General features: G+C 42.3%; 1 protein-coding gene and 1 pseudogene across 2 annotated transcripts in view; one reads left to right on the top strand and one right to left on the bottom strand.

The window, feature by feature from the left end:
* Positions 1-772: 772 nt before the first annotated feature.
* LOC108232232 lies at positions 773-13912 on the top strand (annotated as a pseudogene).
* LOC108232276 (ankyrin repeat and IBR domain-containing protein 1) overlaps positions 9682-16140 on the bottom strand; it is a 40956-nt gene continuing 34497 nt past the window's right edge. For both annotated transcript variants that reach the window (XM_017409923.3, XM_037980584.1), the window contains exons 18-20: positions 13863-13974; positions 13139-13182; positions 9682-12170 (exon numbers count right to left, since the gene is read on the bottom strand). In XM_017409923.3, the coding sequence (XP_017265412.1) occupies positions 11307-12170; positions 13139-13182; positions 13863-13974 (1020 nt within the window). In that variant the 3' untranslated portion in view covers positions 9682-11306. The remainder of the gene's footprint in view (positions 12171-13138; positions 13183-13862; positions 13975-16140) is intronic.

Raw genomic sequence — 16140 nt, 5'->3', positions numbered from 1 at the left:
GAAAATCCCTCATCGTCACAGCAAGAGGTAAGGCGACTACACTTTAAATCAGGGGATTTCTGCAAAAAACAACCTTTAAATTCACTTTAAAAAGCTTTTCTGTGGAAATAACATTCATGCGTTTCAGCTATTTAAGTGAACAAAGTCCATTTTATCCTCCAAAGGATCATTTACTGTCATGACAACGACAAAGTACCAATTAGTGATATTACAGGAGGTGAACGCTGTCATTCATGAGAGTGTAGATGGATTTATTAAGTACTGATGGGGTTTTTGAATGTATCCTGTGTGCTCCACTGTCAGCACCACTTTACATCGCAGAGCATTGATCACCGAAGAGCTAATTATGACTTCATGCCTCAAATGATTAATTAAAAACCACAAACCTTAAACAGATTTTTTAAATTTATTATTTCTTCTCTTTATATCAATTGGAATCCTTATAGACGCATATCTGTCTGTCATCCATGACGTCAGCTGAATTTCCTCCGAGATCTATTAACCACCATCTAGCTGGCTGTTAAATGTACATACAGCTCTATTAAGTTGAGGTTTAGGGCCATAATTATAGATGTTAGTCATGGATGGCTGTGTGTTTGTGTGATGCATCATTTAGTAATTACCCATTTATTTGTTCCCCACTGACACTGCTCCATTTGCCAGTTCAACGTCGCTGACGAAAGTGCAGATGATGTCCAAAAGGATGCTGTCGTGCCGCTGCCATTAGCTCAACTCGCTCACGTGTGTACTTCCTGTTCTTGTTAGTTGTGTTCCCAGGTTGATGACCAGGTTTGGTGAAATGGATCAAAGGAGTGGCAGCACTAATGGGGGGAAAAATGTGCCTCTTCCTCCACCATACAGCTTGCAATGAGAAAAGAATTCCTGCACGGGAACAATTTATCAGGTTGGTGGCATTCCTTTATCATATTCCCCAAAGAAATAATGAAATGAGGCAAAGAGATCGCATTATATTTTTTCCATTTCACATGAGTTTTAATGACACAAGCAACCTCGGATCATCAAAAAATCGTTACAAATATCATCACCAGATCATCATAAAAACCACATAAGCCACATTTGCACGAATATTGACATGCAAGGATGATTTTTTTTATTTACGAATAAAAGAAAAATCTGTTACCGTTTTGTTGAAAATTGGAGTGTGACTTCTACTGATGTATTTGTAGGTGGGGAAGGGCAACATTGCCGTTGTCTCCCCTCCTGGCACCTACAGCAACACGGCCTATCCTGAATACCCAGCAGCGTTTGGAGGCAATGAGGATTATGATCAAACTCCGCCGCCGCACACTTACAAATCAGAGGACGGCGGCTTCACTGACGCTGCCGTACGATACGGTAGGAGCCAAAACGGTGGGGGAAACAGGAGGCGACAGTAATGAGCGTGTTTTGTTCAAAATTGGAAATTTCTCCCTGATCTTTCCTGCTCTAATCTCCACCTCCAACGCCTCACAAATCACTTCAAATGAGAGGATGGAACGCAGGTTCGGTGAAAACATTTTGAAGAATGTTGTGCAGCATAACAACCCCACCTGCCTCTTTGTCTGCCTCATTTTGACAGATTTTCAACGCTGTTTGTCTCGTTTTTTTGTGTTTGTGCATATGTTTCTGTCTGTCTTACCTCTACACCTTTTTATTGTTTCTTTTATTGTTTCACTTAACAGGTTTTATTCAGTTCAATTCATTTCAATTCAAATTCAAAAATACTTTATTAATCCCAAAGAGAAAGTAAATGTTGTAGCTCATAATCCTGGTTTCGTTAAAGAGTTGTTATAGATGCTGATGGCTGTGGGCAGGAAGGATCTCTTGTACTCTTGTAGCGGTCTGCCCCACCAGGTGAGCCTCGCTGGCCTTCTGCGGAGCCATGATGGCCAAGCTCTGGAAGGTCGGTCTTGAAATCCTGGGCGATCTCCCGGACCAGGTGCTGGAAGGGCAGCTTCCAGATGAGCCGCTCAGTGGACTTCTGGCAGCAGCGGATCTCCCTGAGAGCCACAGTACCGGTCCTGCAGCAGTAAGGCTTCTTCACTCCGCTGATGGCCGAGGTGCTCCTGTGGGCGGCTTTGGAAGCGAGCTGCTTCCTGGGAGCTCCGGTGGATTTACAGGCGGTCTGCTTGGTTCTGGCCATGACTGGACTTCAGGGTTCTTCACATTTAACACTGAAGAGTGAAAGATGTTAATCAGCTGCTCCCGGTTGTAATAAACCATCTTGTTGTTATGGTTACGCATCATAACAATTGTCCTAAAGTAAAAAGATTTCAGTAAAAGAAATTCTTCCAGCTGCACAGCATCTGATACAAGAGGAAGTAATTATCCAAAAGAAGCAATTTACATCCAGAAAAAAGAGGAATTAAAGCTTTAAAAAGCAGCAATATCTCAGAATGAAAGTAACAGAGCTTCTCCGACATGCAGCCATCTTGAGCGACGCAATTCTAGAATTATAAAGGAAGTCCGCCTAACCTTGATGATTCAGCTGCTGTTCACAGTTGGGATTATTTGTGCTTTTCTTTACTGGTGAGGCACCAAACGCACACAGAAACCCTGTGTGTGTCAGAAACCTTTTCCACCTGAAGTGTGGCCTGCCGGTCTGTAGAAGTACCCCTCACCACAATGCTGTAGTGTTCCAGCTGTCAGCGTGCAGATTTGAGCATATAACCATCATGGATCGTGGCGTGATGCACAGCGGTACAATAAAACCATCACTGGGTTTTTACCTTGCAGTAGTAGTCTGAAACCTCTGTCAGTTTTGCATAATAGATGCAGCAGAAGGCTGCTACAGTCTTTTTTAATATATATATAAAAAACTGTGTTCAGCTCCCGTGTGTGCAATACTCTGTCCTCTATTAAAATTTAATAAAATTATTCTGCTGCCTCTATCAAATAAACGGCGCTTCTATTAACACCCCTCCCTCCCCTCCGCCTTTCTGTATCTTCATTTTTTTTTATCAAATAACAGGCACACACTCTGAATCTGGGTTGTGGAAAACTACTGGTTTTCCTTCTCTATGATGTAAGTAAAAAAATAATAAATACATCCAATTGTTTTATCTACTTTTGTGTTAAAAATGTCCTGTTTTGTGAGGTACGTAAATGGAAGCGTTGCAGCTTTCCTTCCAGTCCAGGAAGCTGCCTTTTATACACTGAGCACAACGCTTTTATTCAGATTACAGCGGTTTTATTTTCTTTTTTTTACGATCCTGACTCTATCCGTTGTTTAACAGGTCAGTGGTGCTGGTGCTCATGGTGGCCTTGTCCCGCTGTGATAACGTCCGTCCTCAAGTACCCCTCAATTTTATAGCCCTGGGTCTGTTTGTGAGTAGAAGCGGTGCCAGCCAGGCATCAAATTAAACCGCCGCCACACCTGCTCTGCTTCTGTTGTTTTTGGTCCTGTATTTACCTTCCCTTCATCCTCTCTCTGCTCCTCTCCTCTCCCACTCAGACTCTTGCGGAGGGCCTGATGTTTGGATCGGTGGGAGCGTGAGCGTTCGTTTCCAGGGATGAGTTCCACCTGACGCCGACTCATTTGCACAATAATAATCCGATTCGATCCATATCTGATGGCGCGCTCGATGCCAGCCCAGAAGCCATCAAACCAGATAACGAGTTATTACTGCAGCTTTAGCTAATTAAAGGGGAAATGGAATCACGTTTTCTGGGGGGGGATTTTGGCTGAGGATAAATGTGAGGCCAATACTTTCAAACCGATTTTTCTGGACCAGAACTCGTGTAAACATGAGTCACCTTCTTTTTTTTCCCCCATCTGTGAAAGATCTCTTTTTCAGCAACATGTCAGTCTGCCAGAGATCTCAGGGTGGACTATCACTAACACGTTTAAATCCTGCTAAAACTGTGAAAAAATGGTTTGCAGCTATTATGAAATCTCCACCTTATGGGTTTTTTTCCGTTGCTCTGATTAGGAAACATACCTTTTATTTAATGGATCGAAAGTGGTGCAGGTTTGTATCTCGTGTTAGGTGGCTCTACAGGGTGTATTACACATCTGTTTAACATTTCTGTCTGCAGGTACTTTGATGTGGAAGCAGTTCTGTGGGCGATGGAAACAGCGCTTGTTTCCTTCGGCACGAGTCTGTTTGCTTTGCAGTCAAAAGGTAAGATCAGTGACACACTCCGAGCTGCTGTTTGCAGCGCTGCCAAAAGTGAAATTTCATAAACCGCAGCGACTTGTCGGCCTGCGGTGAGCATCTGTGTGCTGAGATGCGTTTCCTTTCGGAGTCATCAGGAACGTGTTAATACGAGCTGTTGGCCAGGTTTTCTCATGCGGCACCGGCAGGGGGGTTTAAAACTGATGGGATTGCTGTTGAGGCAAAACTACGATTATTGCTGAAATCAGTGTTTGTGTCAGTCAAATTAATTCCTCACGTCCGCCAGTGCAACAGAGGTAAACTCCTCTAAGCTGAGGATTTTACTGTAGGTCCTGACTTCAGAAATGGCCATGAGCCCTGGTTTTTAGCAGAGTCACTCCTCTTGCTTATTTTCTCCCTCTCTCTCCCTCTTTATCATAAACTGCTAAATAAAGCAAACAACATTAATATGCTTTGGAAAAAGACTCTCAGCAAGAGCTCCCGCTTGTTCAGCAAGTCATATTTTAATGTTGAAAAGGTCAGTTCTAAGAATTAAATCCCTAAACATCATTAGGCAAATTCTAGATAAATTACAGGGTGATTGCACTGATAAAAACAAATCTCTCTGTGTGTGTTTGTTTTTGATACCTTATATACACACCAACACCAAACTGCTCCTTTTGGCGACCATAGCTTAGTCCTCATATGTTGAAAGCCATTTTTGGGGGTTAGATTTAGGTTTAAGGTGTATCTGTGTGTGTGTGGGTGTACTTGGATTGTGGATGTTTTCCAGTGTGATCACCTACCCTGTCAGGTCCAGTAGGTTTTTATGAGGACCAAAGCCTGGTCCTAATAATGTGGAACATGTTTTTGGGTTAGGCTTTAAGGCTAAGTTGTGAATTGAGTTTATATTGGGGTAGTGTTTCACAGCCACTGTAGGAGACTAGGTTTTAAACAGCATTCACAAAGGAGCCTCCAGAATGTCGGATTGCCGGAGTTCTCAAGTCGTTTGAATTTTGTAGCGAGCTGCAAATGGCTCCCTCCTGATGAGACAAAGAAAAGTGTGTGTCTGCCCCACACGTTTAGTCAGGTTAACGGTATATTTTTTCAATCTGATATAAACCTGACTCTGTTTGTGTGACTGTGTGTGTTCATAATTTGTCAGAATGATTTTTTGACTAAAATAATATTTCAGGTGAAACCTGCCCTCGTGTTGTATTTGCTGAAGCTGCAGCAGAGTCGGTGTGTGGAGTGTCAGTCAAGTGTTCATAAGCTCAGCTGTTACGGCCCAGCAGCTGCGTGGTCAGGTCCTTCAGGTTGCCATGGTGATCCCACCTGCATTAGTCTTTCCAGGTGAGACCCAGAAGTCGCTCAGATTTGGTTTTTTGATTCTTCTCGAAAAGGGGTTCAGTTGGTGTTGCCTTTGGAAGGGTCCGAGGTTAGGATGGGGCACACGTTCTTCTCAGGCTGTTTGTTACTTTTTTTATGATGTATTAGAATGTAATGTTTAAACTTTGTGTGCACCAAAAGGTTAAAGGAAAACACTTTTACCCTGCTCCAGTAATTATAGCGAACAAGGTTACATTTTGAACATTTAGTGCATCTTTCGTCAGCGAAATATTTCCATGAATTTTTTTTAATCATTATTTGCAGTAAGGGCAGACACTGTTGATCAGATGAACATGGGTTTTAAAAAATGGGGAAAAGGAGTTAGAAAATGGATCTAAGTGGGCATTAATTTATATGGGACTGTTGACAAAGCAAGGGTGAAAAAACATTTTTTGGGATAATATTAGTTTTTAGTTTGTTTAATATGTGCTACACTTCAGTGGGGAGAAAGCCTGACTGCATAAAAGTTTAATTGGAACGAGGTTATAGTGTTTAATTACATGCAGTCAGTGTTAACAATTGCACCTTTTAAAACAAAAAAACAAAGAAAAAACAAAACATTGATAGCTCGCTTCAATTATTGGCTTGTTTTAAAAACAAAAGTAATTACAGTGCCAAGAAAAAAAAATGTAGTTAGTCCTTTTTTAATAGCCTTTAGATGCATTTTTGTCACTTTTTAAAAAAATTAGATTTGTAAAAGAAAACAAGTTGGTCTAATAAATCCATCCTGAGCTGATATGTGATCTTAAATGTCTGCCTGTCATCAAACCACAGGATACAGTTAAAGAATCCAGGGTTAATAAAGTGAAGCACTGTATTGTTGAGTGGACCACTGCTTGTGGTATATCAGCTGAGGGAGTTAATTTTTCCCCTTCTTGTTCGTCTTACAGTTTTCAACCACCTCCTCCTCTGCAGCTGCCACTAAGCGCAGCGCCTTTTGATCTCTGTCACTGTGATATAAATGTCAAACAGACCACCCTGCATGTTCAGCTCATAGCTCCTCGGGTGATCAGTGTTATAGTGCCATCTTTTTCCTGTCACTCTGAAAAGGGCACGCAGGCCAAAAGGCCGCGTCCCCTCCCCCTCCTCCTCCCCCCCGCGCCCCTGACGCCTGCGTGTTGATTAATTACCGAGGACAATTATATCCAGAGAAGTGTGAGGATGTTCCTTTGTGCAGAAATCTAATACATCTTTGTCATTTCATTGTCCGCAGAGCTGCACAGCTCAGCTGCAATGCAGATGGCCTTGAGCGGAATGAGAGATGTTCTGTGCTCAGGGTTGGTGTTTTTTTATTTTTTATTTTTTTTATTTCAGAGGTTCATCCCAGTGTTTCTTTCCCTCTTCTTCTCACCCCCACCCCCCTTCCCAAACACCAGTGGGAGTTCACGCTTGGAGCTGGGCTCTTGTGGGCGTTAACCCGCACCTTCATTTCCTTCGCGCCGGCCGCTGTGTGCAATCATCCGATTGCAGGTAAATCAAGTGGATGTTGTGTTCACGCATGTTAGCAGTGAGAACAGGCTTGAAATGAATTACACTCAGAAGCAGACAGTAAGTACAGCCTTGTAGGTTTTTATCCCCTGAGCGTGCTGCCGCTGACCTGTGAGCTGAGCTGACTATAAAGAAGGGCGCGTGCATTCTTAAACCTCCCAGGAGCAACACTGATGTCAGACTGATGCATTTCAATTTACAATGCTCTTTACTGTGTGTTGTTACTGTTTTGGCCTCCGCAGCCAGCAGGTATTTACAGAAACTGGCATTGATCTAACAGAGTTGTCTTTTTTTGTGCACAAGACTAATGAAGTGGAACTGGAAGTAAGGAGTGTTATCTTAAAATATATCGTGTCCACTCCTTATCAGCCTTCAGCCTTACATTTACTAGACAGCGCAACTAGGAAAAGAGATAAGTGTGCTCATTTTTTCCACATTCTAAGGTAAAATGATGAGATGTCATCTGTACACAGCATCATTCAGTACACAGAATATATTTTTCACTCTATCTTATAGATTAAATAATCGCAAATCCAATTTTTTTTTTCCGGTTGAGTGCTTCTGATGATTCTGTGTCCTATTCTTTTGCGGCATCTTTACATCTTTTATGCCTTCCTGGGAACCCCGCTGTTCTCCACAGTAAGTGGGTTCAAGTCTCATGACAGTAAATGGATGTCTGTATAACACACCGCATTAAAATCAAACACAAATGACCTTTGAGAAAGAAAGAAACCCACATCAAAGACGGCTTAATGTCAGCTGAATGAACCAGCTTTGATCCCAGGGCCACGCAGCCTGCCACCAGTGTTTGTCACAGTCTTTAGTGTAACTCTGATGTCCTTTTGCCCTTTAATTTCAATTATGCACCCCGTAACAGCAGTGGGCTTCATTTTCACAGCCACCTCTCTTAAGTGATTTTGGCATTAACAGCAAATGTTGTGACCCATCCCGTCAGCCGGTGGAACAAACTGCGGCAGCACGCAGAGCTGAGCGGCCTGTCAGCAGCATGTCACAACTTATTTTCACCCACACAACTCTTGACTACCCAATTATTTATAAGCTCTGTTGTTTATATGCACAGCCACATCTCTTAAAAAAAAAAGTAGAGCCATTCCTGTAATTGCCTCTGTCTCTTTTATCGTGCATACACGCCGTCTTCAGATGTCAGTGTTGTTACAGCTTCTCGCCCGTCTCTCTGCAGTACCTGGTGTTTGATACTCTGCTAATCCTGGGTGGGAAACACAGGAAGTAGGAAATCTCCCCCGAGGACTGCGCGTTTGCTGCTCTCAACCTGCGACTGGGCATCGTCGGCTTGTTCCTCTTCTTCTTCTTCATCCTGCGGTGCGTGAATCTCAGCGACCGACCCTGAGCTGTTTGATAAATCACTTCCTGGGCATTAAAAAGAATCATAATCATATTGAGTAATGATTGGCAACTGTTAGTTCTCCAGAGAGCCATTATGTATTCACTGACAAAAACTAATAAAAAAGAAAGCGTTGAGTCCTCCCCCAAGTAGTGGAAATGAGATGAAACCGCACGTGTTGAAAGGTCGTCGTGTTTCTGCATCGATTACAAAATCCCATGTGGCTGATCCCATGTCAGTAAATCGTGGCACCCCTCCGGGCCGGGAAACAAAAGACGATTGTGTACAGAATGGAGTCATGCAGCTGTTGTATCCTCTTCAGTGGCAGGTCGGCCCACAGCTGTTAGAACAGTCCCTGTGACCCCCCCCATCAACCCCTGTCAAGTGCTGGTCCTGCTGTCTAATGCATGTACAAAGCAGCAACTGGCTGTCGGACGCCCTGGCAACTGTCTGATAACACTATTTCTCCACCCATGTCCTCTGGTGCCCGGTACAGATGTGCCACTTCCTTGTGAAATCGAACCATTAACTCATCAATCACTGCTCTGCCTGTGGATCAAATCAGACCATTCCTACTGGGTGCCTTTTCAGAGTTTTTTTTTTTTCTTTAAATGCACGTTTTTCTGCAGTCTACTGAAGATTTTGGAATATTATTTCTACGCACCATTTTCTTCTTAGTGTTTGAGTTCCACTTTGGGATGCTACAGCTGTGGTTCAGTATTAACTCACTCAGCTACGAATGTACGGTAACACCACAAGTAGCTCAGCCATTCCATAATTTGCACCACTTTTTCTAATTAAATTCTGACTCTTTCACCAGGTGAGACGCCACGACTCAATAATGACACAAGCACACAGTAAGTAAAACTCAACATGTTGTTTATTGGCATCACACAACAAACTTTTTTTTTCATATAAAGAGGGAATGTATCAAGTATAGACTATGAAAGTGCAAATAGCATTTCAAGAATTAGTTGCTTTACAATAGAAAATCTTAATGAGTTACAAAAAGTTTTTTTTTTGTTTTGTTTTAAATAAGTCACCTAGACATTAAAGGTGAAATAGAAATAAAGTAGAAATCTTCTGTCTTGTAGCCACTTTATGCTCAGCATCCTGTTGGACCTCCTCTGATGGACACGCTGATCCTGTCTCCATATGGCACTCAGCTCGACCACGCAGGTCTGTTGTCAGAGCGGTTACTGATCTTTGACTTCATTCAGACATTATTCTGTCCAAAAACCGAATCAAACGATCTCGGCGTTCCACATCATGAGTTATTCATCACTACAAGTGTGTTTGTTAAATACCTACTTTATATTGCAACTTTCCTCAATTTTAGTGTCGTTGTCTTCAGACACACAAAGAAAACATACTATATCAACTCCTACAGTGATTTTAAACTTTTTTTTTTTTTCACTTTTGACTCACATTGAATCTACATTTCTAAACCATTTGTTTAGAAATGTAGAGCAGAAACAGAAAAGAAGAATACCTTTTCTTCAGAACATTTGAAAGTTATGACACTGAGCGTTAAAACCAAACCTGTCCTTTAGTGTGATGGTACTAGAACCAACAAAAGGTTTCGTGCTACAAAGATTCAGTTGAAATCAAGATCTTGTTTCTGCCCACTATAAACATTACATGAGAGGAATCGCTTTAAGGTAACAGGTGGTTTTGTTCCTGTGTAAATAGCACTCGGAAATATATGAAAAAAAACAACAATTTGATTCATGACGACCGACACACGAAGGCACTGAATGTTCAGCTCTCGTAGAGAACCGCTTCAAAACAACCATGGACTCCACATGGACACATTCATGAATTCTCCACACACTGTTGTGAAGTCAGGGGGCGTCGGAAGAGATCTACCAAAGCTTTGTTTGTTTTGTTTTTTATCTTTTTTTTACACCTAAACAGAACTTTGAGCTGGAATAATTAATGCATCAAAGTCTGGAGGTGATCTTATCGACTGGCCTTCCCTGCAGCACGAAAACAAGACTACTCCTGTCTGTCACATTTTACCACAGCTCAAACATTACTTTGAATTGAGTCGTAGCTCTTAAAGTGAGCTGGATCACACTGTGCAGCCCCTCCGGGCCTGTCAGCGTTTGCCGTTTTTTGAAGCTCCGAGGACCCTTCCTATTCAAACCGAGGCTTTGAGATGAGTAACCATTCTCAAGTCCATTTTGAAATCTTTTTGAGCAAGCCGCATGCTTCTCAGTTCAACAATAACCCTTCTTTTTCTTTCCTCTAACGTGGAAGTTTCACATAAGAAAGTACACAACCATGGTGGTCTTAGTTTATACAATTTCCCACGGCACACAACAACTTTGAGCGAGTGAATTTTGAAAAATATCAGAGCCACAATACTGAATAAAATATGGCTCGAGGAGTTCACATTTAGGTTTGCTGAGATTGTGATAAGCAGGCACAATTTGCTTTAAAGAATCCACTTGGTGATTGCAAACTGTGCTTTTTGTTAGTCAGTGTTTGGCACCTATAAATCAGGCAGATATGATCGGACTGAGAACGCACTCAGCCTGTAGAAACTGTTTAAATACTGGAGCAAAATATTCATCTGCTCACCTGATGCAGAATGATACAGTAGACTTTACAACAGTGGGGTGGGGGGGTCACAAGTGGCTAAAAGTCCTACATATTAAACTTCTGCTAAACTTGATTCTAGAAAAGACTACTTATCTTTATCAGTACAACCTTCATTACAGGAGACCCCTCCCAGAAAACGGTAACTGGGATCTTATTAGTGCTCTGATTGCAGGAGATAAGCATACTTACAGTAGCAAAAAAAAAAAGAGGAAGTGATCTGATTGCACTAAAACTAAAGAATCTAAATCCTTCTTCCCACCTTTAACAGCTGGGTGTGACTGTCTTCATTCTGACTACATTCCACTTGAATCACTTTCTTCAACTCTGTAGTGGTTTTAGGCCTCCAGTCTCAGGTGAGCAGATCACACCAAGTGCACGTGTTCCTCCCACTCTGAGGAGCTGGTGCTGGGCAGCTGGTCGGACCCAGAGTCACAGTGTGGAGTGTCGACGTGGCAGCTCTTCGAGCCCAGGCCCTCGGCGAGCTCTCCACTCGTGTCAAGGGCTGCCATGTAAGGCAGCGGCATGGCGTCCACCCCCACCAGATTCAACTGAGTGGGCCTCTCGGCGACAGCGCACTCTTTCTCTTCGGCGTCACTCGGCCTCTGAGGGCAGAAACCCACATCTGCTGCCGTTTCCTGAGGTTTCCTGTTGTCGTCTTGTAGGTATTCTTCTCTGCCTGTTAGGTCCGGACTCATGTTTGAGTCCGTGTCAGAGGATGTCGGTGGGACTAGGGTGATACCTTGAGGATTCATGTCATGAAACCAAGCCATGATGTTGCCAAGCAGGTTGGCGTTTGTTGGTAATGCAGAGGACGAGGACGGGTCGTGGCTGCCGCACGTGGTGGAGTCTGTTGTATCTGTGGAAGATGAGAAGAGGCCCGTGGAAGAGTTTCTGCCTCCTGGTATGGACACTCGGACGTCTCTGTGCTGCACAGAGATGGACCCGCCTGCGGCTGCGGAGTACTGGCTGCTGATGGTGCCGAGTCTCGCCAAGTTATCTCCGAGCTCCAGCAGTTCTGAGCTGCTGAAAGAAGCTCTGGGGGGGATTTCAACACCTGGAGCGCTCTGCTCAAGCCTAGAAGGCAAGGAGGTGCCAATAGCACCGAGTGAAGCTTCGTTGGCGAGAACATCCTGGTTGGACCCGCTCCCTGACATTCTGGAGTCTTGGAGTGACAGCTGAATAGCCAGTAAAATGTTGGGGTCATCCTCATCCAGGGAATCGAGACCCTGAAGGAGAAATGGGGTAAAAAGTGTCAACGACACAAGCTGAACTGATGTTAGCTACATACAGAGCACAAACCTGCTGCTAATACTGATATAAATATAACTATATTACTTATTATCCAATAAATATACGTAATTTATTTAACAGTATAGAATTCAACTTTACCAGCCAATCCATAATTGCACACTTCTCTAAAAACAAAACCAAGGATCCTCAATAGCTCCACCATTTACTTAAAGCTATAATCGCTGGTAAAATATGCAGTTTTTCAATGTTTTTGATTTGAATTTTTTGTTTATGTGTATCATCTGTGATAATAAATAACCTCTAAATACACATCATTCACCACCGAAGGTCTACTGCTTAATTTGTAGATGAGAGAAATCAGCAGTCTGGTTTTTTTGTTTACATTAGACAAGGACACCTCAGACAGTCTCACCACATGACAGGTATTGAGTCAGAGGGAGAACGATGGAATCAGACACACCAGGTAGAAAGAGTTCTTCTTAAAAGAAACAGAAACTAAAAACTGTGAGGATGAGAGTTGACAGAAGTAGTCATTTTTAGGAGGAAGTCAAGCGGTGGAGAGTATTAAAGTTGGGGCTGAGATATTCTGAACCACTGATCACTGAATTTAGCTGTTAAAGCTGAGGAATATTTTCTGTTTTCTAATGCAATTTTTACAAAAACCCTGATGAGTTTGAGTCACATTAACCCCCAACAATCATTTAATGATGTGGAAATTGTTAGAAACAAAAATTCAAATCAAAACACTGAAAAAAAACATCACATTTTCACAGCTAATATGGCTTTAAATCAAGGAAATTCAATTTTTTGTAGCAATGGCACAGTCATCTATAATGACTGTGCTAAAGAATGACGCCACTTGGTGTAAAATTGAGTTAATTCAACTTAAAGGTTTTAAAAGGCTGAAAGCCTTGAGCTTTGATAAACGTAACTGAGAACTCACCATCAAAGGCCCTTGTCTGCGTCCACCTCCAGAATCCTGCATGTCTTTTGTGGGAAAGATGGAAAGGAAGAACAAAAATAAATATACCAGAGTCAAAATTACCGTCATTAAACTGACTCTACTGTCGCAATTCAATAGCAATTTAATCCACTGCTAATTACCACCTGTGGTAAAATTATTCTCAGTTTGCTGCACACTGCCACAGCCACCTGGCAGACTGTGGACCTTCAGAATTTACCCAGAAAATGTACTCATTTAGTGTATTTAACTAAAATGAATAAATGATTCTTGGCAAAGCGGAGCCTCTTTACTGGCTTCCAAACTACACGTCAACTCTCCACACAGCCAGAATGAATGAAGTGGGCACTGATTGATTAGAAGTACGGGCTTCGGGAAAAAAAGCTGGTGTCATTTTTCTGAGTCTGAGCTTTCATTATGATTCCATACAAAGTTATCCAAAAGATGAATGGTCTGGATAAATGTAGTTTGCAGATTTGTGTTTCTTTTTTTTTTAACATAGATGCCATCAGAGGAGATGTGATTAGTCCTAAATTCCTTCTGTAACATGATAAGGACCTACAGCTACAGTACAGAAGCTCGTCAATCACAACGTTAACAAAAAGGCCTTCAGCTCGTTGCATAAACTAAAGTCTACATGACTACAATGGTAAAGTTCTTAAACGGTTATTTTTTTTTTTACATTCACCATAAACCACTGCAGTACCTAAAGCGGCGTCGCTGAGATCGTCAGGGTCGGGTGTATTGCTGCGGATGCTGGACATGTCGCCTCGCCGGCGCTGCCGATGTCGCCGTCTGTACTGGAACTCTGCGTACTCCTTCAAACACAGGCAGAGGTGTGCATTATCTTTCTGCTCCAGTCATGTAGCATAATGAAGCATCCACTTCAACCTACAAACCTGGCAACATTTTGACTAGACTTCTATTGTTGTTTACGTTGTTATAAATGTTCATCAATTCAATTCAAAAATACTTTATTAATCCCAAAGGGAAATTAAATAAACAACTTATAAAACAACTTGTGACTTTTATTCATGTCTTGTGTTTCAGAAAAGCTTTTACCCCAAACAATGAAGCAGTTCCTCTCCAGAACAAACCCCAGGTTTCAAGATTCTCGTCTTCCTACGGACCACAGGCTCATTAGAACACAAGGATTTAGAAGAACACGTTTGGAAAATGCCACTTGTGCATACTCAACTAATCTCAGAAGCGAGGGTAATAGCTTGTTGAATCTTTGAGTGATTCAAATGTAAAGTAAATGTGTTCCTTTCTTACTGGCAGAACATGTCTCCAAATGAATAAATGCAGGGGGTAAATGGTGCATTTATATAGCACCATTTTATTCTCAGGTAGGTTCTACAAGCACTTCAAGGGATTCTCTTTTATTCACAAACAAATAAAAGGCAAAGCTACCATGAAAGGTGCTCAAAATGCCTTTAGGAAGTGCCTGGAGGGGTTCATTGTTTTTCCACACGTGGAGTGCTCAGGGATTCAACAGCCAATCATACCTCGATTCTATTCGTGCTGCAACCCCCCAACATTTGGTTCAGAATCTGCTATATTGGGTAAGAGTAATATGCCACTATTCGATTTGCTTATGATACTGTAATACAGAATTTTCCCCACATTATAAAGTGAGACTGTTATTCCATCATTATTATGACAAAAAAAGCACTGTAATGTGATACTAATGGAAGTGTGCCACTCTAAAGTATAAATGCTGCAGAGTCCATTAAAACTGCGTGAACATTTGGGGATCTCTGCGAGGGATGATATTAATTTAACAATAAACTGAACTGTTATACATGAAAAGGCTGAGATCCAGTAATAGTGATCCTGTGATATGTAGCATAGGACGACTAATGATGTAGTGAAATTTAATTAAGTGAGAAGAGACATTTTATAAAATGCAGAAACCTCATTTAGGCATGAAACGCACAAACACCAATGATCTAATATATTGTGACCACTTACATTGAATAATAGTTTTCCCCAGATTTAGTATGCCTCATCACAAGCTTTCACATTTCTATCAGTGGGTAAATAATCTATTTATGCAATGGGAATGTCTTATGTTGAAAAACAAAGATGGGAAAAGATCTGAGTGATACTACAGAGGGCTCAGAGAAAATAAAAGTACGCCCATCTGTAGGTACAATCTAGGGTTTGGCATTTCTATGTGAATAGATTCAAATCTGTAACTGAAGACAAGGTTTTAAACAAAAGGTTGATTTTGACCTTTGACCTTGAAATCAAAAAGGGGTCATTGTTGACCCATGAGGTGTTCAGTTGTGCAGTTTGACATTTCTGTTAAAGGATTATTGGCTCTGACAAGAAATTGTCCACAGCTGGCGTCTTACAAAGGGTGTATAAAACCCATAAACTGTAAATGTAACCGTTCTATTGGATTGCAACTCAACCAACAGGTCTTCGAAGGATCTCCTACTGTTGTCAGCAGTCTAATGAGTTAATTGCAATATGAAAACGACCAACACTCTGTTAAACGCACACAGTCAATTTGTTTTGCCTGAGGGCAAAAGGCCCTATCCCCTTAAACCCTGAGGAAACCCTAACCCTACCCCAGGCCCAAAAGGCCCTATCCCCTTAAATCCTGAGGAGACCCTAACTCTAGCCCTGGGCCAAAAGGCCCTATCCCCTTAAACCCTGAGGAGACCCTAACCCTAGCCCAGGCCCAAAAAGGCCCTATCCCATTAAACCCTGAGGAAACCCTAACCCTAGTCCGGGCCCAAAAGGCCCTATCCCCTTAAACCCTGAGGAAACCCTAACCCTAGCCCGGGCCCAAAAGGCCCTATCGCATTAAACCCTGAGGAAACCCTAACCCTAGCCCTGGGCCAAAAGGCCCTATCCCATTAAACCCTGAGGAGACCCTAACCCTAGCCCAGGCCCAAAAGGCCCTATCCCATTAAACCCTGAGGTAACCCTAGCCCTGGGCCAAAAGGCCCTATCCCCTTAAACCCTGAGGA

The sequence above is a fragment of the Kryptolebias marmoratus genome, linkage group LG16 (assembly GCF_001649575.2).
Source record: "Kryptolebias marmoratus isolate JLee-2015 linkage group LG16, ASM164957v2, whole genome shotgun sequence".
Taxonomy (NCBI): domain Eukaryota; kingdom Metazoa; phylum Chordata; class Actinopteri; order Cyprinodontiformes; family Rivulidae; genus Kryptolebias; species Kryptolebias marmoratus.
This window is presented reverse-complemented; position numbering and strand designations above follow the sequence as displayed.